The sequence below is a fragment of the Lates calcarifer genome, linkage group LG20, assembly GCF_001640805.2.
Source record: "Lates calcarifer isolate ASB-BC8 linkage group LG20, TLL_Latcal_v3, whole genome shotgun sequence".
Lineage (NCBI taxonomy): Eukaryota > Metazoa > Chordata > Actinopteri > Centropomidae > Lates > Lates calcarifer.
This window is the reverse complement of record NC_066852.1, coordinates 20,280,642-20,302,108: the sequence shown is the minus strand read 5'-3', so window position 1 is coordinate 20,302,108 and position 21,467 is coordinate 20,280,642. Positions and strand designations below refer to the sequence as shown.

General features: G+C 41.8%; 1 protein-coding gene across 8 annotated transcripts in view; it reads left to right on the top strand.

Annotated features, from left to right (window-relative positions):
- nbeaa (neurobeachin a) overlaps positions 1 to 21,467 on the top strand; it is an 86,995-nt gene that overhangs the window by 39,148 nt on the left and 26,380 nt on the right. For all 8 annotated transcript variants that reach the window (XM_018692034.2, XM_051078454.1, XM_051078453.1 and 5 more), the window contains exons 9-24: positions 3,263 to 3,460; positions 4,447 to 4,580; positions 5,225 to 5,333; positions 6,150 to 6,302; positions 8,122 to 8,290; positions 13,656 to 13,735; positions 14,116 to 14,178; positions 14,573 to 14,670; positions 15,493 to 15,585; positions 17,589 to 17,697; positions 17,839 to 17,920; positions 18,214 to 18,337; positions 18,448 to 18,640; positions 19,344 to 20,030; positions 20,259 to 20,702; positions 21,214 to 21,431. In XM_018692034.2, coding sequence (XP_018547550.1) covers positions 3,263 to 3,460; positions 4,447 to 4,580; positions 5,225 to 5,333; positions 6,150 to 6,302; positions 8,122 to 8,290; positions 13,656 to 13,735; positions 14,116 to 14,178; positions 14,573 to 14,670; positions 15,493 to 15,585; positions 17,589 to 17,697; positions 17,839 to 17,920; positions 18,214 to 18,337; positions 18,448 to 18,640; positions 19,344 to 20,030; positions 20,259 to 20,702; positions 21,214 to 21,431 — 2,954 coding nt within the window. The remainder of the gene's footprint in view (positions 1 to 3,262; positions 3,461 to 4,446; positions 4,581 to 5,224; positions 5,334 to 6,149; positions 6,303 to 8,121; positions 8,291 to 13,655; positions 13,736 to 14,115; positions 14,179 to 14,572; positions 14,671 to 15,492; positions 15,586 to 17,588; positions 17,698 to 17,838; positions 17,921 to 18,213; positions 18,338 to 18,447; positions 18,641 to 19,343; positions 20,031 to 20,258; positions 20,703 to 21,213; positions 21,432 to 21,467) is intronic.

Genomic DNA, 21,467 nt, shown 5'->3' with positions numbered 1-21,467 from the left:
GAGTACACGTGTAGATTACCTTAGTTAGAACTTTGTCTTATAAAGGAGCAGTGAATCATACTTAATGTGTTTCTCACCCCTTTCTCTTTCTCATAATCAGCCTCCCTCTCTCTCAAACTCTCCATCTTACATCATATAAGGCATGTTATCGACTGGATTTTTCACATGTTCCTCCTAATCATCGCATACTCTGGATTTGCTGTTTCTCCCCCCATCACAGCCCACAGTTTCCTGAGGCTGATCAGTCAGATGATTGCCTCTCTGCATGGTGCAGAATGGGCTTCTCAGATGCCCCGAAGAGACCATTAAATGGCTCAGTTGTTTCAAAGCTGCAGGCCTCTGCACTGGTATTATAATGATGAGTGCGCAAGGTTTCTCGGCCAGCTAGAGGAGAACGCCAGCGGAACTTAGCTTGTGTCACACAGCTTCCTGTCTTAATGTGAATGTGGCCCTCGCTTGTTCTTATGACTTCACGCAGATGATGATCCGTGTATATGACAAGCTGATCCCAGAGTATTGCCTAATCAGTGTCGTAGAGAAGTGGATCTATGTATGCTGTACGGTATATATGTGTGCAATTGTGTGTAGCTGTGTGAAGTCTCTTGGTCTCAAACACTGACAGTGTTACTGTTCAGTAATGAGGAGCAAAAAAAAGCAGACAGACACTCTGCTCACTCTGCTAAACAAGCCTTCAGCACAGTGAGGGTGTTCAAGGTCTTCTCGCTTGACGCCGCTCACGATGGCCGACACGCTGTGTGTGCTGAATGTCTGTGTGTGTGTGCAGTTCAGCACTTCCGTGCTCTCCTAATGACAGAAGAGGATTTAACATAACATCTTGTTTTCATGTGCAAACTATGGCCAAAGAAAGCTCCAGTGTTTTTTAATTCTTTTTGCGTGTGTGTGTGTGTTTGGTTTATTTCCTGTCTCTCACGTGCTGTTGTTGTCACTGGTTGCACTCTTCATCAGGAGTCCAGATGTCCTCATCCTGGAGCACTGCCAACAATCTGGCCACAACGTAATTAATGAACCATGTGTTTCTATCTGGACACCTGCATTGTATGTCTGTGTGTATTTTTTTATGCACTTTCAGAGAATTATATGCCCTATATTGCTTGTATCGGGCTCAGTACTTGGTGCCTTTGGTACCAAATGAAGTGACCTTAACCATCCTAAAAGCTGGCCTGTAATATCCTGGTAGACCTTAATATTATTTACTTATTAGTTTTAGATTTCATTTAGGCACATGCTTTTGCATGAGTCTTATAGCGTTCATTTCACACGCTGGAGAGCTAATTTTGGAGGACTAGTCCTCATTCAGCAAACTGTGTGAAGATGCAGAGGCACAGGCTGAGATGAATGGAGTAGATGTGTGTGCTGTTATCACTGCAGGCCAGTGTCGTATCTGCAGCTGTCAGGTCTGAGACAGGCGGGAGTTGTCGCTTTCATTTCTCTGTGTCTGTGAAACCAGGTGAGGGACATATGTGTTAGAGCACAGCAGTGTGAAGATTTTCATATGTAAAAATGCACACCTTCTTGTCGAATGCCTCCCTACATCCCTTAATACTTTAAAGAGTCAGCAAAGCTCTTTTTACACTTTGAGCGACCTGCCTCCCTCGTTTAGCGCAGCCACATAAATACAAGCTTACATTTACACAGCCACATCTATGCTTATGCACGACCAAACACACACGCTTCATAAAAGCACCACAATATATGGGCTTACACTGCAAAAAATGTGCATCTTAATAAGTGTATTAATTTCACATTCAGGCTATTCAGTAATTTTTTTCTATGCAGAGGGCCCACTAACCTTCAAAATAAACCGAAGAGCAATTTATTTGTGTTTGTGATTGATTATCCCTGCACATAGCTGCAGTATTCGAGGTTATTTTTAATGGATAAGCTTTTTGACACAGCTGTTTAATAGATAATATTTTTAACACTGGGTCATCAGCTCTTGTATTTCACTTAAGTAATATCTTCTTAAGTCAGAAACTTGGATATGCTGTCAGACCATGTAATTACCATTAAATGTTCAAATAATATTTTGCTGGCAAGAGTGTGTATATACGTTTGTGGAATGTGTGTTTATGATTCAGATTATTCGTCTCTATCAGTTCCTCTCTAAATTGAAGGAATGAGAAGAGTTAAGGGGAAGACAGAGCTAGAAAACAGCAGGCTTGCATTCAGCCCTTGGACGGGGATAAGGATATTACACTATGGAAGGCTTGTTTTCTTCAGACGTCTCCATTGTGCGGTGCTCTCTCTGCTTCAGTGTGAAATTTTGTTCTGCATGGTTAAAACTGCTCAGGGCACATTTTCTACAGCAGACCTCAGATGAAAGGTTTAGAACAAGACAGGCCTGCAGGTCTGTGAGCAGCCCGGGGCTTTCCTGTGCAGTCAGGCTGAGCAAGGCACCTGGGGACCCAGCCTGCTCGAAGGGGAGAGCGCCCCTTGCCTCGAGGAACTGCTGCAAAAGGTGGCAGAGGAACTCGCTGGCCATTCATCTGTGGGGGTTCTTGTGTGTTTGTGTGTGTGTGTATCAGCACCACTGCAGGATATATGGACCCGCTGACCTGTGTAGACAGACCGATTTAGATACAGATGCACACACACACAAGTGTAACTTACACTTCCTACAATATCTGCATGGACAAAACCAGTCCTTTTTTATATAGCATTTGTATTTCTGGTAGCCAAAGGTGTCTGGCCTTGTTTAAATACGCCTTACAATTCTTTACAGTTCACCCTCACCAAGTGTGTGAAATTGTATATGGATGTTACTGCGTGAAGAAGAATGAAAATAATAGGGAAAATTGTCTGAGATAAAGATATCTAAGATTTCAACAAGATAAAGGCTCAGTAGCTCCTGGAGAGAAAATGTAACATCATACAAAGAAATTCAATAACACAAATGTGTCAGTTTGTGTCTCTACCGTTTTGTGTGTTTTTTGTCAGTAGACTACAAAGAGAGAAGATAAATTTGGAGCTCTGAGTGCCTCTCTCCCACACATCCGCTCCCCCTCTCCATCTCTTATTCTGGGCTAATTGAATTAGCACCCGGGTTAGCGATGTGTTCATTAAGCTAATGCTGTGTTGTTTACACACGACTCATGCTGCAATTAACCAGACTCCATTTTGGGTGTACACACAGACCCACACTCACACACTCCTCTTGTGTCTGGACAAGTCATTTGTCCCTCTGATGGAAAGTTGCTCTCTCACGAACCTTTGACAACTTGTTCTTTCTTTGTCACCGCAGAGCACTTTCAAGTTCAAGTCGGAGAGTGACATCCACCTGGCTGAGCACCACAAGCAGGTGTTGTACGATGGCAAGCTGGCCAGCTCCATCTCCTTCACCTACAACGCCAAGGCAACAGACGCTCAGCTCTGCCTGGAGTCATCGCCCAGGGAAAACCCGTCCATCTTTGTCCACTCACCGCACGCTCTCATGCTACAGGTCAGTGTGGCTGGGTTCTCTTGAGTGGCTGTTCATCACCACTCCAGTCCCAGGCCTCTGAATCACCACCCACGTTTCTTGATTTGTTCAGCAATTCATAAATGAATGAAGTAAAATGAAATGACAGTTGAGTCTGATTATCAGGCTAGTTTGTCAAGGGCTGACTCATACCCACTGTATAAAAAACTGTAGTGTTTACCCAGCATGGAGCATTGAAGATATGAGATTTATAGATATAGATGTTAGTTTAGAAAAATAAAAAACAATATGCACTAAAATATACCTAATGAAAGAAAAATGCAGTTTACATGGAGTTTTTGTCAGTGTCAGCTGTTAATTTAACTCTCTTTTGAGGATAGTGCCTGTAGTTGTACGTAAGCAGCCATTCAAGGTTGGTGGTGTGGCTCTTTGCTAATGGTGGTTCTTCTTTGTATCTTCTTCTTCTTCTACTCAGTCTGCAAAAAATGCACCAGCAGTCCAGGCAGCAATTACTGCAATTCGCAATTACAAAGGCAAAGAGTGAGTCACGTTGCCTTGTAGTTATGATGGTTATTTTAGTTAGTGGGCAGAAGTCATGCGATCATCTTTGTTGTCAGTCAAGGCAGCATAAGACAGTTTACAGTGTGAAAAAGAATTATTTCAAAAATAAAATAGTTCAGAACTTTCTCTTTGAGATCCAGAAGATGCCTTGAAGATGATCTGTTAAACTTGAAGGAGCAAAGAACTACAGGCACATCATGAAAACATGACAAATATCTGCTCAGCATGTTATACACTCTGGGGTTCAAATCTGCTATTCAGGACAAAACCAGAAAAGTAAAGTATATAAGGCCAATGGTAGGTGTTTTACTGTAAGTCTGTATATGAGAGCTGTTGAATTTTTAATCGCAGTGGGTGAGTATGTGATTTTATCCGTGTGACTGTGGGTTGATACAGTCTAGTATGTGTCTCTGTCAGCACTAACAGTCCCATTTCTGTTCCTGCAGGATGTGAAGGCCATTGTTACCCACTCCATCCACAGTGCCATCCACTCTATAGGAGGCATCCAGGTCCTGTTTCCTCTCTTTGCTCAGCTTGACTACAAACAGCTCAATGACAGCAGCGTGGACACCACAGTCTGGTGAGTGCTGTGCAAAAAATGAAGGGAGCCCAGTAGCTGCTTGGAAAGCAGTGCTTTAGACACTATGAATTATTTCTATATTAGTACACAGTAAATGGACTGAAACATCTACTGCAGCTGATCCTGAAATGGATACAGAAACAGACAAGATGAAGGGATAAGAAATGAAAAAAGAGCAACCTTAAGAAAAGATTTGCCTTCCAAGTGAGAGAATTATCCTCCATCTCAAAGACTAACCATAGATTATTATGCTGCAGGCTAGAAATAACTGATTAAAGAGAGCAGGGTGTGTTAGTATGAAAGGAAGAAGAGTTATGTGGTTTTACCTAGAACGATGAGGGGCTTTTAGAAAGTTGGTGTGCCTGCGCTCTTCCCGCTCCAAGATCATCATAACACCACTGTAGCACATGAACCTTAATGCAGTTACATATCAGGCAGCATCTCCACATCATGTCAGATTACTTCTCAAATATCATCAAGAAATCAACGATAAGAACAAAAATACAACTGCTTATTAAGAATATCCAATGAGAGTGGGTAAATGTGGGTGTAGAGAGAAAAGCATGCTCCACTAGAGGACAATCCATCAATCCTTTCTATGCAGCATTACTGAAATGTGTGTGTGTACGATGTGCTTGTTGCAGTGCCACTCTGCTGGCCTTCCTGGTGGAGCTGTTGAAGAGCTCGGTGGCCATGCAGGAGCAAATGCTGGGAGGGAAGGGCTTTCTGGTGATTGGATACCTGCTTGAGAAGGTCAGTAAAAGACCTCCACGATGAGATGTTTGTGTTACATGTCGGGTTTATTTGTCATTGGCTGAAGCAGCCTTGGTTTTTACCATGACCTCCAAGTTTTTCAAGGCTTATAAATCCTTGAGGTTTATAATGCTTACTTAACGACCAGCTTTATATTATCCTCACTGCTTTTTTTTGTATTTAGTTTAGTTTTTTCTAACCATAGGAAGTGACAGCATGTCATAGCATGTGTAAAAAGAGAGATGGAGATCACCTGGATTCATTTCACATATGTTTTTTAGCATGTTGCGTGCAGGTGTAAATTAATTACTTGATGCCTTTGGGAACTGTGAACACAAGCACATATGATTATGCAGTACAAAACATAATTCAGCAGGTGACTGAATGTAACACTGGTTACATTGTAGTTTTACAGCGTCTCCTGATAAAGTAGCATAAATAAAACTTTTTAAAGTGACAGTCTTTGCTAATGTGATAGTTGTTTTTCAGGAAAATGCAAAGGCAATTGCACTCATTTCAAATGTAGACTCACGCACCGCTTTTCTGTGGTGTTCTGCGCTTGTGATCAACCCCTTTTCATTCAACTTGTGTCAATCAGCAACCATGTATCATCTGTACTGTCTTTCCTGGTGCTCTATAAATCTTGCCCAGTTTTAAAGTATTTTAAGAAGATGGAAATTGTTTTCTCAGCTAACTTATACTGTATGTTTGGTCGGAAGCTGCTGTCAAGATATTCTTGTGTGATTTACAAAAAGAGCTTTGCGTGACCGCTCAGTCTGGTTAAATCACAACTCATATTTCCTGTCCTTTGTCCAGTCGTCACGAGTCCATATCACTAGGGCGGTGCTTGAGCAGTTCCTGTCCTTCGCCAAGTATCTGGATGGTTTACCTCATGGAGCGCCACTCCTCAAACAGCTCTGTGACCATGTCCTCTTCAACGCTGCCATCTGGATACACACCCCTGCCAAGGTCTGTTTATATGCGTGTCTCTGTCAAAAATGTGTGTGTGTGTTTTCATGACCTTGCTGGGAAAAAAAAAGAGAAAACGATATTCTGAATAAGAGAATAAATGACTCAGAACAGGCATGATAGATGGTGAAAAATGAAAAAAGGCAAGAGATAATGTATTCTGTGCTTGTATAGGAGGTTTTGTGTGAATGCAAAGAAAATTGAGACAAGCTAGATAAAACAAAGAGGAAGGAGGGACTGACATCACAGCGGGCAATGCCCTTTACAATAATGTTACAAAAGAGGTTGCTGTACATGGAAGGAGGAGCTGACACGTCATGTGGGAAAAGGACAGAACACGCAAGCGAAGGAAACAAAGAGAAAAAGTGACATTTGAAAAGACCCCAGGAAGGGAGAGAGATGTGTAGTTCCTCTTTTCCCTCTCACTCTGAACTCGATGTGAGTGTTCCTGGCATTCCCGCAGGGAAAATCAGCTCTTGCCTCCATTATTTTTCGAAACTTCCTGACTCCGTGTCTTCTCCCCTCTGACCCTGAGATGTGATTGGCTCTCGGGTGTGGCAGTACCGATCTCCAGGGTATGCTGGAGTTAAGGTGGAAGAAACTTGAGCAAGCAGCTATTGCTGCCGCTCAGGAGAATAAGGAGGATGTGAAAGTCAGAATCCAACACAGAAGAAACAACCTTAGTTGAAATGTCACCACGAAACAGTTCCAAGTGGCGAGATGATGTGATTGCCTGTTGGGTTTTTACCTTCACGTAATTGAGTGCCGAAACAAAGAATGACAATGAATTGCCAGTAAACATTACAACAATGCAGGAGGTTCATAATGAGAACATGACAAGCATAATAAATGTACTAAGCAACAACACACACACAAATCTTTAATCTTACTTCCCTTGTACTATTCTGTCTCCCACTGAGCTTTATTATTTTCCACTTCTCATGGTGTTATCATCACTTTCATTATGGCAAGAATAACCATGGTCATATTCAGGACTTAATGAAACACTTGAAGAAATCACATCTGAATCTCATCTCCCATCTCTCATAACATCTTCCCTGCTCGCACTGAAAATAAAGAGCCGCTTCTCCTTACCAGGCTCGTTTGTTCCAAGCTACCGATGCATCAGCACAGCCCAAACTATTGTGACATGATCAAGAAATTTCAGGTTTTTTCTGCAGCTGGGCACGTTGCAGATCGCACGCAGATAAAACACATCAGCTTGGTGTGTGAAATGTAATGTAATGAAGGCTATTTAAGCCAGCTGAGTGCACTCTCCATTCTAGAGCTGTGATGAGGTGTGGTCGGGCCGCGGCACTCTGCTAATTTCATCCTCTTAAACAGAGCTACCTCGTTAAGGCTGTCGTGGTCACTGTAATGAGCTCAGAGATTTGTGAGAGCGCCGCAGACTCGAGTCTGAGGACGGGCAACGGAGAGGACCGGCTAGAGAGGGAGAGAGGGAACAGAAGGAGGCAGGGAAGGAGCGAAGGAGCGAAGGAACAAATAAGCAGTTGGGGAGTGCCCTCCTTAAATGTCAGCGCTGCGTACGGAGCTCCTTAGATGCTTGACGGCTTCAGGCGCCAAAACATCAAAAATAACACAAAGCAGAAAACACTGGTTTTGCTGGAGGGAGGTTTCCTCTCATTCCCCTGTGGCTATCTTTTCACAATGAAACTGCCTTTTGTTTGAACACCATAAACATACACAGATAATTTGTTTCTCCACAGCAAGCGTCTGACAATTTCTATTTGTCGACTACTGAAAGCTTCTGCCTACCTATATGTACTGTATAAATGGATGTGTGTGTGTGTGTATACAGGTCCAGCTATCCCTCTACACATACCTTTCATCGGAGTTCATCGGCACCGCCACCATCTACACCACCATCCGCCGTGTTGGCACCGTCCTTCAGCTAATGCACACCCTTAAGTACTACTACTGGGCCATCAACCCGCTGGAGTGCAGTGGAATCACACCCAAAGGTCTAGGTATGTTTACATGTGGACACTGTGAAGGCATGCTCACTGTGGGAGGAGAGAAAAAAAGAGTGGAAACAAGAAAACAATGAGTTCCTTTTCCACCACTGTACATTTCATATACAGTAGTGTGTCTGTACACATAACTTTGTTTGGTTTTATTTTGTTTCTCTATTTCCATCTCAAATCCTCGCACTTCATAAACTTCACTCTTTCCTCTGCACAGACTTTACTCTCTTTACTCATCTTTAACATACTAAACATCTCTTGGTGACACACAGCATCCTCTCACATCCTCACAAAAAAAGTACAAACAGCTCCAGCTGCCACTTCATTAGTCTTTAAAAATATTTTAAGAGGTGATGTTGAACTGTGATACACGCATGCAGTGATTGGCCAGGAAAGTGAGCAGTGAAGTGAAGTTTGAACTTCTCTCTCAACCCAGGTCTGCTCTTTCTGGCACTTCTCATGGGTGCAGCACTATGAATGCCTTCCAGGAAAGATTGTTCAAAAGTGTGTGCCATTATTCCCATATTTATATGATTATCACATCTTGTCCCTTTCTGTTAGCGCAAGCTTTTCACCCCCCGCCTTCCAATGAGGTGGTAAAAACCTTTGCCTTGCAATGAGCATTCACCTTCCTGCCTTTGTAGCTTTCGGGTCACCTGATCTTCATGTCTTTGAACTGTGGCAGAAAACAGGGAGAAATCCACACAGATAGAGAACACAAACCCCAAACAAAAAGATTGAATTATATAGTAAGACCCTTTTTCAGGGAGGTGAGATTAATGATATTTACATTAAATATGCAGTAGGTATTTATACCTGTGTTTATAAGGTATATGTTGTCCTGTCTATATCTATTCATTTTAAATGTTTATTTTTGTAATTATCTCACTTTATCGCACTCACTTATTCTTGTCTAGAGTTTCTTTTCCTCTTAGATGGTGAGTGCTGCTGACACGAGCCTAAAGAGCCTATTGAGACACTGTGTGAGACACCAGACAATACAAATAAACTTGAACTGACTCAACTTAAAGGATAAAGGATTTCATTAAATCAGCAAACTCTCTGAAAGGTAGTCGGTGTCTCTCCATTAGTGCAATTTACAGACGCAACAGACCTTTCTAAAACGAAGACATTACTGAATAAACGCTTTTATTGATTAATATATGGAGCGTGCGAGTTTTGCATTTTTAAATATGAATTTTCTTGGCCACCTCACATTATGCCATAGTATTAAAGAGGATCTAAACTCCACACAAGCCAAACATGAGTAATATCTTTATACTAAATCTACATTATTTCTGAATCTATGAAATAATCATCACCTCTCTGCAGATTTCTTTCTTTCCTGATTGCTGTTAGAATAGTCTGTATAGAATTTTGTTATAATATATTAATTCCTCTAAATCTTTGACAGTCACTATTATACACTAAAGCAGCAAAATATAAGAAGCTGTAATTCTACCCCTCCAGTGTAGTAGTTGTTATAGAGTGGGTGACTTTGTATTGTACTTTAAATGATCAGCCTTGTTCACCTTTTTCGAGGAATCTTTCTTTCTAATAATTTTTTATTCCATCTTGACTCCATCTTAATCTTAATTCTGCAACACCCATAGCTAGAATTGCTTTAAGTTGTATGTAGTATCCCTATGAGCACTGATTATTTTGTGAGAAGATGAGCCACTGAAGAGGTTTTAAAGTGGCCAAATCAGTTTCAGTTTTCAGTTAATGCTGAAACAAAGAAAAGACCTAAAGTCAATAATCACTGAGACCCGATTAGCTAACTGAATATATAATGGACCTGAATGGGTATGCAAATTTGCAGCAACACCTTATGTAATGTCAGGTCAGATAATTACAGCTTTGCTAAACTGCTTAAAATCCAGATGGCTGCTTGATCATCATTTCAACTTTGAGATAATGGCAGTCATTTATGCTATACAGAGACACACACATGCATTTGTTGCTGGGTGCTCATAAGCAAGGCTGAGCAGCTCCCTGGAGCAAATGTTTCTTTGTATTTTATAGCAAAAAAGACCACTGCAGAAAAGCAGACTGCAAATTAAATTTTCAATTTCTAATTGTTAAATATTCAATGTTTCTTCAGAAGAGTGACAGAGTGTTGCCTGTGAAGCCTGTATAAATCTTCTGAATTTTCAACTGAAATGCAAACACATGCTTTCTCTGAATGCAAGTTTTATCTGTATTTTAAAAAGAATTGCAATTAATTGAAGAAAAAAAAATATTCCAAACACAACAAGCGTCAGATCAGATTGGATTTCGCTGCCTTTGTAACAGAGCCGAGAACAGCGTTAACGCAGCCACTGTTGCCACACACCAGAGCTTCAGAGAGGTCGGAGCAGGCCTTTCACTTTAATCAACCTCTTCTTTTGCCCGGGACCCTCCGCTGAGTATGAGTACGCATCCCACGTTGCCATGGTAACAGACAGATTTGATTGGCAGATCCAAGGGAGCTTTTGGAATTTCTAATCAAGTGGCTGTCTGGTTTCCTTTCTGTTTGGCGATATTGCGGTTTGACTGCTGGGATTTAGTCCCATAAAGCACCACTGATAACAGCAGCAATTAGCCTCAGATGCGTACTAATGGTCGTTCAAAGCCAAAGGTTGTGCAGGTTGTGGTTTGGAGGTCTGCAGATGTGTGTACTTCACTATACAGTAAAAGTGTGACATGCATTGATGGAATTAATTTGCATAGTAATAGAGAGAGGTTTTAAACACACGCAGTGGGCTTTGTGAATAAAAATTTATTTAACTGTGCCTCAGTTTGAAGTAATGAGGTTGAATCCAAGTTGCAGACATCCAGTATTTTTTTCATTAGTGTATTTTTATCCAGCACCTGCTTTGAATCTGGTTAGAAATACATTGTTCCTCTCCAAGTTTTCTTCATATTTTACAAGTAACTCCATTTGATGTTGGTTGAAAATTGCTTTCAGGATCACAGAAAGGGAGAGGGAATACTGTGCCTAATGAAAACACCTCGGGCCTTTTGCACCGGTCTGGTACATTGCTTTTGAACTCTGCAGCTAAATTATAATACAGCAGAAACACTGATTAAACGGCTTGTATTGAGTGAAACAAGAACGCAGCTGAAACAAATTAATAATGACGTACTGCAGAAGTTCTGACAAAATATTTATGCGCCTAAGTTTTATTTATTTATTTCGCTTTTTCTAAAAAGTTATATTCTGCTAACCTAGGTAATACATTTTCTTTTTTATTTTTACTTTTCTATACCTTGTAATGTATTGAAATAATGAAATTTGTCAAGTCTTAAATTTGAGTGTAAATATGCTGTGAATCCACAAGTAATCTTGAGCACACACACTGAATACAGATTAACAAACTATAGTTTTAGATAAAATCTACATTGGGTGTGTAGTTGTTGCAAGGACACATGCATTCACACGCACAGACACAGACAACATGCAGGTTCATTAAAGAAAATCGACTCCTTACAGGTCATGATTATCTGGCAGAGAAAAACTGCTCAGCTTTGTCTTTTTTGCTCATTTGTTTTCACAATGACTGGATAAAATTAATTTCAAAGAGTAAAAGATGATAATTAAAGTTGCCCCTGAGAAGCGCTTTAGATGATTATAAGATTTATTCAAATCCTCTGCTAACTAAAGACCCCTAAAAGGGTTTTTGCACACATTCATCCCAGTGCATGCGTGAACTCATTTGACATAGAGCTGCTGCGTAACCATGATGGATGGCAAGTGTCACCATTCCACCAATACATTCTAGGTTGACAGATAACGATGATGGATCACAGGGGGCCGCCTCAGTGTCATGTTTTAGCTCTGTGAAGAGCAGGTGAACAGACTGAAACACGTACACACTCGTATGATTCAGCGCCAGCAGAGCATGACAAAGGGAGAAGCATCAAATCTTCTTCCTTTCACACCTCTCAGCCTTTTATGTTTCCCTTAGCTTACTTCCGCTGGCTAAGCAGCTATGGGTCAGATATCAGTTTAAATGTTCTGAGAGGATGAGGTGCATTTTTATTCAGCTTACAATAAAAGCTGTTTGTAGTCGCAGTACTTCTCTCTTTGTAGCTCACATAAAATAAGGCAGATTCCAGGCATCCTGACACAGCAAAGTGTGCGGCAGCAAATGCACACAAGCCGGACATCATAAATGTTTATTGTTGCCTTATAAACTTAACAAACCTCTGTTGGGTACATTGAATGCTGATGAGAACAGGTAGCTTATGAGCTTCATTGCGTAGTGAGTGTGTGTTTGTTAATGACGTCTGTAGATGCAGTGGAGGAAGATGGAGAATGAGTGGCAAAGTCAACTTTAACTGCCTGCAGCAGCCACTGAGAGCATTAAAGGACAAATGCCCTTATTTTGAAAGGGTGGGTCTTATATCATTCTTGCTTTGATCTGAATCAATGCATCTTTTAGACTATTTGGCACCATATTCCATTAGTGAGTTATTTGGCAGCCATTTTGAGCCAATTCATCATTCAGCATAGGCTTCTAGCGTATCTGACTTACACATTAAACACCTAAAAAATGAATGAAATACAATTACATCAATGAAAATGCAATGCCAACACCTGAGTTGTCAGTTTTTCTTCTGGAAACATTTTAAAAGTGCCATAGTTTCACAGAGGCAGGAGGGACTTCTGAAGCTTCTGTTGGAGCTAAACGCCGCCAAATGTCAGAACAAACAAACACAACAGTGAAAACGGCGAAATGATGAACGTGATGGATCTCTGTGGCTCTTGAAGCACATGTGTAAAGGTAATGGAGGCCTGTGGCATTTACCAAAGGCAGCGAAATGGAGGTAAAGGCTCCAAGAAAAGGCAAAAGACGTCAGACCTTTTAGAAAGAGGCAATTGCATCATACCCACATGAGAAATTGCTCATTTCATGCGTCAGATGCTTTTGTGTTTTTAGCTTGATTATGTCTTTGTAGCCTATCACAGAACTGATCGAGTGCCAGAGCTTTAAAGCAGATTCGCTGGATTACATTGCCTGTTTGGTTTGGATCATTTGGACCATCAATCACATGTTTGCAAATTGCAATGTCTTTGCTGTAATCAGTTAAATTAGTACAACTATAAAATATCCAGATTGCCAAATTGCCTCTGGAGTTAATGACAGTGATTTACAGTGCACAGTTCTATCTCAGTGTGTGTGTGTGTGTGTGTGTGTGTGTGTGTGTGTGTTGGTGTTAACATGTTTTTCTCTGCTCTCCAGGAAGCCTAATAAAACCTAATATCAGTAAACAGTAGAGCTCACTCATCCTGAACTGTAGACTTATTTAGCTGATCACTATCGTTGTATAAAAAAGGATTTTTAACAGGAAATTATTCTTTTGTTTATGTGCGTTTGTCTAGATGGACCGCGGCCATCCCAAAAGGAGATCATCTCTCTCAGAGCCTTCATGCTTCTCTTCCTCAAACAACTCATACTAAAGGTACAGCGAGAGAAACTGATTATCTTCATCGCATTGTTTAAGTTGCAAGAAATCACTTTTTTTCCCACTACGTCCTTTTGTTGTTTTTCTTCCTCATGGGCACCCCTAGCTCAATCTCAATTGTGTGTGGAGAATTGCATTATAGCTCAGTAGCTTGAATGAAGCGCTGTAGCTTTTGTGTTTGTGTGTGCTTCCTCCTGCATTTACATGTGTGTGTGTGTGTGTGTGTGTGTGTGTGTGTGTGTGAAGTTTAAAATGCATCAACCAAGAACTGAATTAATGAAGTAATGTGAGGTTAACAGGATGTTTAAAAAACAACAACAACAACAACTGAGGATCATGAATGTTTTGGTGAAAGATGCTGTGTTTGTTTTTCACAGGACCGGGGCGTGAAGGAGGACGAGCTGCAGAGCATTCTCAACTACCTATTGACCATGCATGAGGTAAATACTAACTTGTGTGTTAAAATAGACAGAGTGAGAGAGAGAGAGAGAGCAAAAGAGGGAGACATAGAGACAGTGAGAGCAGTTAAGTGGAGCTGGTGGCAAAATGTGCATTATAATTTGTGGGCTGGAGTTATGGTCCACTTAAACGAGTGAGAGTGTGAGTCAGCTTCAGCACTGTGACAGCATGAAAAATGGTGCAACAATGGACTGAACAGAATGTACTCTTCTGTAACAATTATATCTATTCTTGCTCTGAAATGCCACATGCTCCTCCGCAGTCCACCCCTACAACTCTCTCTTTGTCCTCTTAACCCTCTATTCATCCGTTCCCGTCGGGCTTCCTCTTCTGCCTTTGTTCACCTGTTCAACTCTGCTTTCTTCGCTCTGCAAGGATGAGAATATCCACGACGTGCTCCAGCTGTTGGTGGCGCTTATGTCTGAACACCCGGCATCCATGATCCCTGCATTTGATCAGAGAAATGGAATAAGGTAAATGCTGCCCACTCATGCAGTATACACATCTGATGCAACACCAGATGAAAATAGATCCTTCTTTCTTCAATATGATTCTAATCCTATAGTTAGAGCTTTGCTGTTCATATACTTTTAACAACAAATAACCAACATACATAAAACAGAAATAATACACATCCAGTTTAGTGTTAGTTATATAGTTATGATATAGAAAAATGTATTATTATTATTATAATTAATATGTTGTTTATTATTGAACAAGGACTAATGGCCTAATGGATTTATAATAATAAGATAAGATAAGATAATCCTTTATTAGTCCCACAATCGGGAAATTTACAATATGAAATATTACAATAACATAATAACATTTTTGGCCCCTGATTTTATTGTGTACAGTTTTTGGCAACTATAATACACATTACTGTATAGTTAAGCCATTGTTTATATTATCAGTACTGATACAGTGCAAAGGTAGCCTCAATCAAGCAGCCTGATTTTTCAAAGACAGACTCTTAACTGTGCTTGTATTTCCCCAAAAGCACAACTACACATGGATGTTTTTGGTTGCTATGGTAACTCCTCTGTTGTTGTAGTGATAGTTAGCACGCTGTATTGTGTTCTCCTTGTGTGTGTTTTTTTTTTTAACTTTCATGTCTTCTGAGGACACCCCTTTGAAGAAAATGCTTCAGGCAGCACACATGTTAACACTGAGATGTTTACTGAGTATCAGGCAGCTGTGTCAGACACACAGAAAAGCTCCTGGATTTTTTGTAAGGTACTATGATTCTTTCTCTGACATTTAACCGGTGTGGCTGTGTGTTTCCCATGTTTCAGGGTGATCTGCAAACTCCTGGCCTCGAAGAGCGAGAGTATCCGCGTCCAAGCCCTCAAAGTCCTGGGCTACTTCCTCAAACACCTTGGTCACAAGTAAGAACCTGTTTGTCTCTGTGCTTTCTGTCTGGTATACTCCTTTTGTGTGCTGGTGAATCATTGACATAAGGGAACACAGATGATTTTCTTAGAGAGGCAAATCTTTTATTCTGTCACCACTAAACACAAATGCTGCATCAGTATAGGGAGATCGAGAGGCCTCACATTTAGGTCTCAGAGTGAGACAACACACTGCAGTAAAAACTGAAAAACTACAGCAGTGCAGTCTCCAGTGAGTCTTAGAAGGGCTGTTTGTTTGTGTGTGTAGCCTACGTGGAGATAATGTCCTCATCATCACATCCAGGCGGAATAATAATTTTGACAGCGTGCACTGGCGGGGAGGTGGAACCTTGATGAGTAGCAATGAATGCTGGGGGATTTATTCATCCCATGTGACATACACGTCTCTTACTGCACAACCACAGGAGCAGGCTGCCATGCTGCACCTGAGCCCTGCACCTTCAGTCCCCAAACGACTTAATATCTGCTCAAACCAAACACCCTGTAGGGCTGCCTCTTCATGTAGTGATATATAGAAAAGCACACAGCCAAATACATTTAAGTATATTTGCATAACATTGTTACATAATGCTTAATCTTTAACATAGCCTGTTTTCATGTGATTTACTCATAAGCTGATGAATTATCAACTTGAAAAGAAAAATTAAAACATTTCAGCTGCAGTCAGTTTTTCAGAGCCATTGACCAAAACCAATTTAGATTATACTGGGTTATACAGAGAGTCAGTGGCATGTCTAATAAACAACTTTATTTTGAAATTGTCTCTTTTGATGTTATCCTATAAATTGTTAGAAATCTTGACAAACTGAATCCTTGATCATTCTTCATTTAATTGTTGTTTCTTTATAAACAGTACATAGAGTATATACACCCTATGCATTCAGCCCGTTGTTGTGAAACTGCATTAAACTGCATCAATAGAGCATCACCAAGACCACAAATAAGCTCGTGGATTAGATTTATATTGGTCTGTTTCTGGAGCACAGTCTGCCAACTCAAAGTCAAACTGCTCAGGAATGGAAGATGACTTATTTTAATCACATAAATACTTGTCATAACAGCTGTCTTCTGCAATGACCCGTCGGTTTTCCTGCTGTTATGTATTAGTGAGCAAAAAGAAAAAAGGGTCATTAATTTGGCAGTTCGTTAACTCTATTTGACATCTCCTCATTACTTCCGAGATGTGATGAATAAATATCCTAGATCTGATAGCTACTTTGACATTTAATTTAAGGGTAAGTGTGAATGTGTTTTTAAGATCAGTCATGGTGCTATCTCATTATGTATGACCAGGATTCATGGACATAATACATTTATTTCTGTGTTAAGGCATGCCAGCATGCCCTCAGTTATATTGTTTTTTAAATTGAATTTTTTCAGACAGACAAGGGTGAAAAACAATTAACAATTTAAGTAAAATGTAATTATCTTGTTAAGAGAGAGTAAATTAGTAACTGATTAAAGACTTTTTAAAAAACATAATTATAGCAGTTAAATGATTTGTAAGGATTTGCGTTGATATACAGTGGAGATTAAATACGGTGTAAACTTGGCTTTTTTTCTCATTCCTTATTAAAGTCAGGAACATACAGAAGCTTTGATCATTATTCCTTTAATTCAATTTTTAAAACAATCAAAGTTAGTCAACACTGATTTCTGAGCCTCTCAAGTTAAAAGCCTCTTAGAGACTCAATTATCGCCCACTGGCAAGGTTAACAGTCAAAATTACTAAATCACAGCCATATGAGCTCTGCCTCAGAGACTCCTGCAGGGTTGCTGTTCTGCTAATGCCTCTTGTTTATTTCTCTTGTTGGTATTAAATTCTCGTCTTCTTTGGTCCCATCATAACTGACAGGGCCACATGGTGCCGCCTGCCAATATCCGACTGTCATCAGGCCAGTGACAATCAATGTCACTTTGAACTGTTGTAAATTCTCTCATGAATGGCAGGCTGTGTGTGTGTGTTTGTTTCCCTGCAGGAGGAAGGTAGAGATCATGCACACACACAGTCTGTTCACACTGCTGGGGGAGAGGCTGATGATGCACACTAACACCGTCTCTATCACCACCTACAACACTCTGTATGAGGTAGGTGATTGTTTGGCAGCGTCTCTTTCACACGCTGCATTACTATAGCGATGTACGCCCTTTGTGTCTGTTCTGAGTCGTCAGAATTCAAGTGATTGTCGTGGCATTTAATTGACTGCTGTCTGTCTCTTCTGCGTGCAGATTCTGACAGAGCAGGTCTGTACTCAGGTGGTTCACAAACCCCACCCTGAGCCTGACTCCACTGTCAAGATCCAGAATCCCAGTAAGTAACAAAAAAAAAAAAAAAACTAGTGTGCATCTTTCTGTCTCTCTGTGTTCTTTGGTCTGCCAGTAATGCAGTGTTGTTTTAATGCAAGTAAACAAACAACAAAGCCTGAATTCAGAAGCCGACACTGCTGCCATCCCCTGCTTATTGATCTGCCTCACGCTCTCCTGTCCCTCGCATTTTTCCCTCTTATTCAAAATACTTTTTCTAAATGTGCTTCTCCTACTCTCTCATCTCTTTCCCCCTCCCCTTCCTCTTCCCATTACCCACAATTTTTGCCTACCACCCAGTGATTTTAAAGGTAGTGGCGACCCTCCTGAAGAACTCCACTCCAAGCGCCGAGCTGATGGAAGTCAGGAGACTCTTTCTCTCCGACATGATAAAACTCTTCAGTAACAGCCGCGAAAACCGGCGGTAAGAGCTCATAAATGACACACATTTATTCAACTACATGTCATTTGCCTCTTTCATGTTAAGCTCATGCTGCAGCCCCACTCACATTTGGTGTTTGTGTTGTGCACCAGCTGCCTGCTGCAGTGCTCTGTGTGGCAGGACTGGATGTTCTCCCTCGGATACATCAACCCCAAGAACCCAGAGGAGCAGAAAATAACAGAGATGGTGTACAACATATTTCGGATCCTGCTCTACCATGCCATCAAATACGAATGGGGAGGGTGGAGAGTCTGGGTTGACACCCTGTCTATCGCACACTCCAAGGTGAGGGCGGGATACAATTTTTTAGGCAGTATTTTCCTGACAATGTGTCAAAAGTATTTTCCGATTGTAATTCCACAGATTTTTGGGACTTTTTCCTTGAGTCGCTATCCCTTTTCTTTTTCATGAACATGCACTCATATATCATTGTTGTCCTATGACTGACACAGATACCAAAATCTGGCTAAGGTTTGGGAAGAACACTAAGGAATATTTGCTTTTCCATAACATTATCCACTCTGTCTAAAATGTGTTGCATCAATAATGAACACAGCACTGATGATAACAATTTTTAGGTATTGACATTTTAACTGAAACAATCATAAAGACTAAACAAACACCTATTGATTTGTATATATTGACTATTGTTAATTGTAATTCTTGGTTCTGTGACCTCCAAGCCCCAGAATAATTCATCATAGATAAAATATTCAATAACTGATACCCTCTTTTTTCACTGTTCAGGAGTGGAAATTTAACTCACCCATTTTCTTGTGGCAGTGTAGAAGTGAGGCAACATTATGGATGATGGTCTAATAGCCCTGTTAGGCTACTGTCCCAGATTTATCCACCCAGCCTTTGGTACAGATGATCTATGAGCCCTATGAGAACTACCTGATGGAGACATTATTGATGTGGAAGTTAACTATTGTTGGTGCTTGTGTTCTGATCACATAACCAGTTATATCTGTGCCATCTGTCACAGGTGACCTACGAAGCCCATAAGGAATACTTAGCTAAGATGTACGAAGAGTACCAGCGTCAGGAGGAGGAAAACATGAAGAAGGGGAAGAAAGGCTCTGTGTCCACCATCTCCGGACTCTCTGCTACACCTGCACCTGTTGTCAACGGCAACCTGGAGATTGACGACAACTCCCAGACGCAGACGCCAGAGAGCGAGGCTGAATACAGCGAGGGGGCCGGAGGAGACTCGCGCAACCTCCTCGCGGAGGGCACTGTGAAGCGACCCAATGGAGAAGCCCTGACACCGGGGGAGCAGAACGCTGGTCCAGGGGTGAGGGTGGAGGTCCACGACCTGCTGGTGGACATTAAAGCAGAGAAAGTGGAGGCCACAGAGGTGAAGCTGGACGACCTTGACTTGTCTCCAGAAGGCCTTGGTGGAAGTGTAGGTGGAGGAGGTGGGGGTGGGATGGAGAACGGACCTCTGGTCGAGGTGGACTCTCTTCTGGACAGTGCTTACTGCGCTGTAGTTCAGAACCTGAATGGGAATCTGGCACCTAAAGATGACACGCCAGGCTCAGGGGTTGGGATTGGGCCAAGCCTGGGTCTCTCAGGAGTCAGCCTCGAGGATGATGGGAACATGGGTCCTCTCATCACATTGGCCGATGAGAAGGACAGTGTCCCAAGCAACAACGGATTTCTTTTTAGCAAGGTAAAATGTTCTATGATGATTATTGTCACTGATAAATTAAAATATTACATGTGGAGCCCTGTCTTCCGCTGCTGACCCTAGAATATAATACCGCCATTCACTGCTTTATCGCTACTACTTTAAATCCTTCTTACTCTCTTTACTTTCCCAGAAGAAAAAAGTTATTGCTGCAAATCTTTCCTAATGTGTTCATGTTCTAATTCTTATTACCCCATTCGTCTCTTCCAGGTTGATGAAAAGCTGCTTCCAGCTCTGGCAGCCACAGACCCCCTTGTTCTGCCGAGTCCAGACCAGCCCACTCCATCCGGCCCAGTCCCAGCTCACACCACCACCAGCGCCAGTGATGACCTCAGCCTGCTGGCCCACATGACTAGCTGCAGCTCTGATTTACAGACCCAGAGCCACGCTTCTGGGGAACTTCCAGAGGACGGGCCCTTCAAGATCCAGAGCCCTCTTGCTGACATCAGCTCCATCGCCGAGGCTGAGAGCCAAACCCAGATGGGAGCCTCTAGACCAGATTTCCAAGAGGGCGAGGGCGCAGCCGGGGCAGAGGGAGAGGCTGCGGGGCTCAAGACCAGTGGAGACACAGCCAGCACTACCTCTGATACGGAGAGGTCAGATGATGGGAAAGACAAGGACACGAAAAAGATCCAAACAACTGCGACCACTCAGGTGTGTTTATATGTTTGTACATGTGTCTGATTTTGTTGCCGGGTAACTCTAATTGGACTAATTGTGTGCTGCACAAGAGTTTGTAAATACTTTTAATTGTGAAATTTTCCTCTACTTTTTAATCCAAATCCAAATTTTGAGGTAGCAAGTGATAATTAAAAGATATTGAAATGAAAATAAAGCAAAGTAGTGTCATCCCCACCGAGATCCCCACCAATCAGCCACACACCTTCCTGTCCAGCCTTTGGGCCTCTGCTGCCCCAGTGTGATTGGCTGTGTGCGTCGATTAGCATAAAATGCTCAGCAGAAAAGCCATGCAACTGCCCACACACAAAGTTTCCCTGATAGCTCAGTGAACACAGAATAAGAGTTTTCTGTGGTTTCTCTAATGAAATTGATTTTCATAACTGAATGTGTTCCAAGTCTTCTATTTGAACTAGTAAGAGGTGCACTGAAAGCCCTCTGGTGGCTGACTGAATCTTTGCCCCACCCTCACCCCTCCCCGTTGCAGGCCCTTCATGGTCGTACTGCGGCGCAGTTGGAGCGGGACCTGCGCGTCGACCTGGGTTTCAGAGGCATGCCTATGACGGAGGAGCAGCGCCGGCAGTTCAGCCCCGGCCCGCGCACCACTATGTTCCGCATCCCAGAATTCAAGTGGTCTCCCATGCACCAGCGGTTGCTCACTGACCTGCTGTTCGCCCTGGAAACTGACGTGCACGTGTGGAGGAGGTGAGTCAGGATGTTTGGAAGACATGTTAGTCTAAC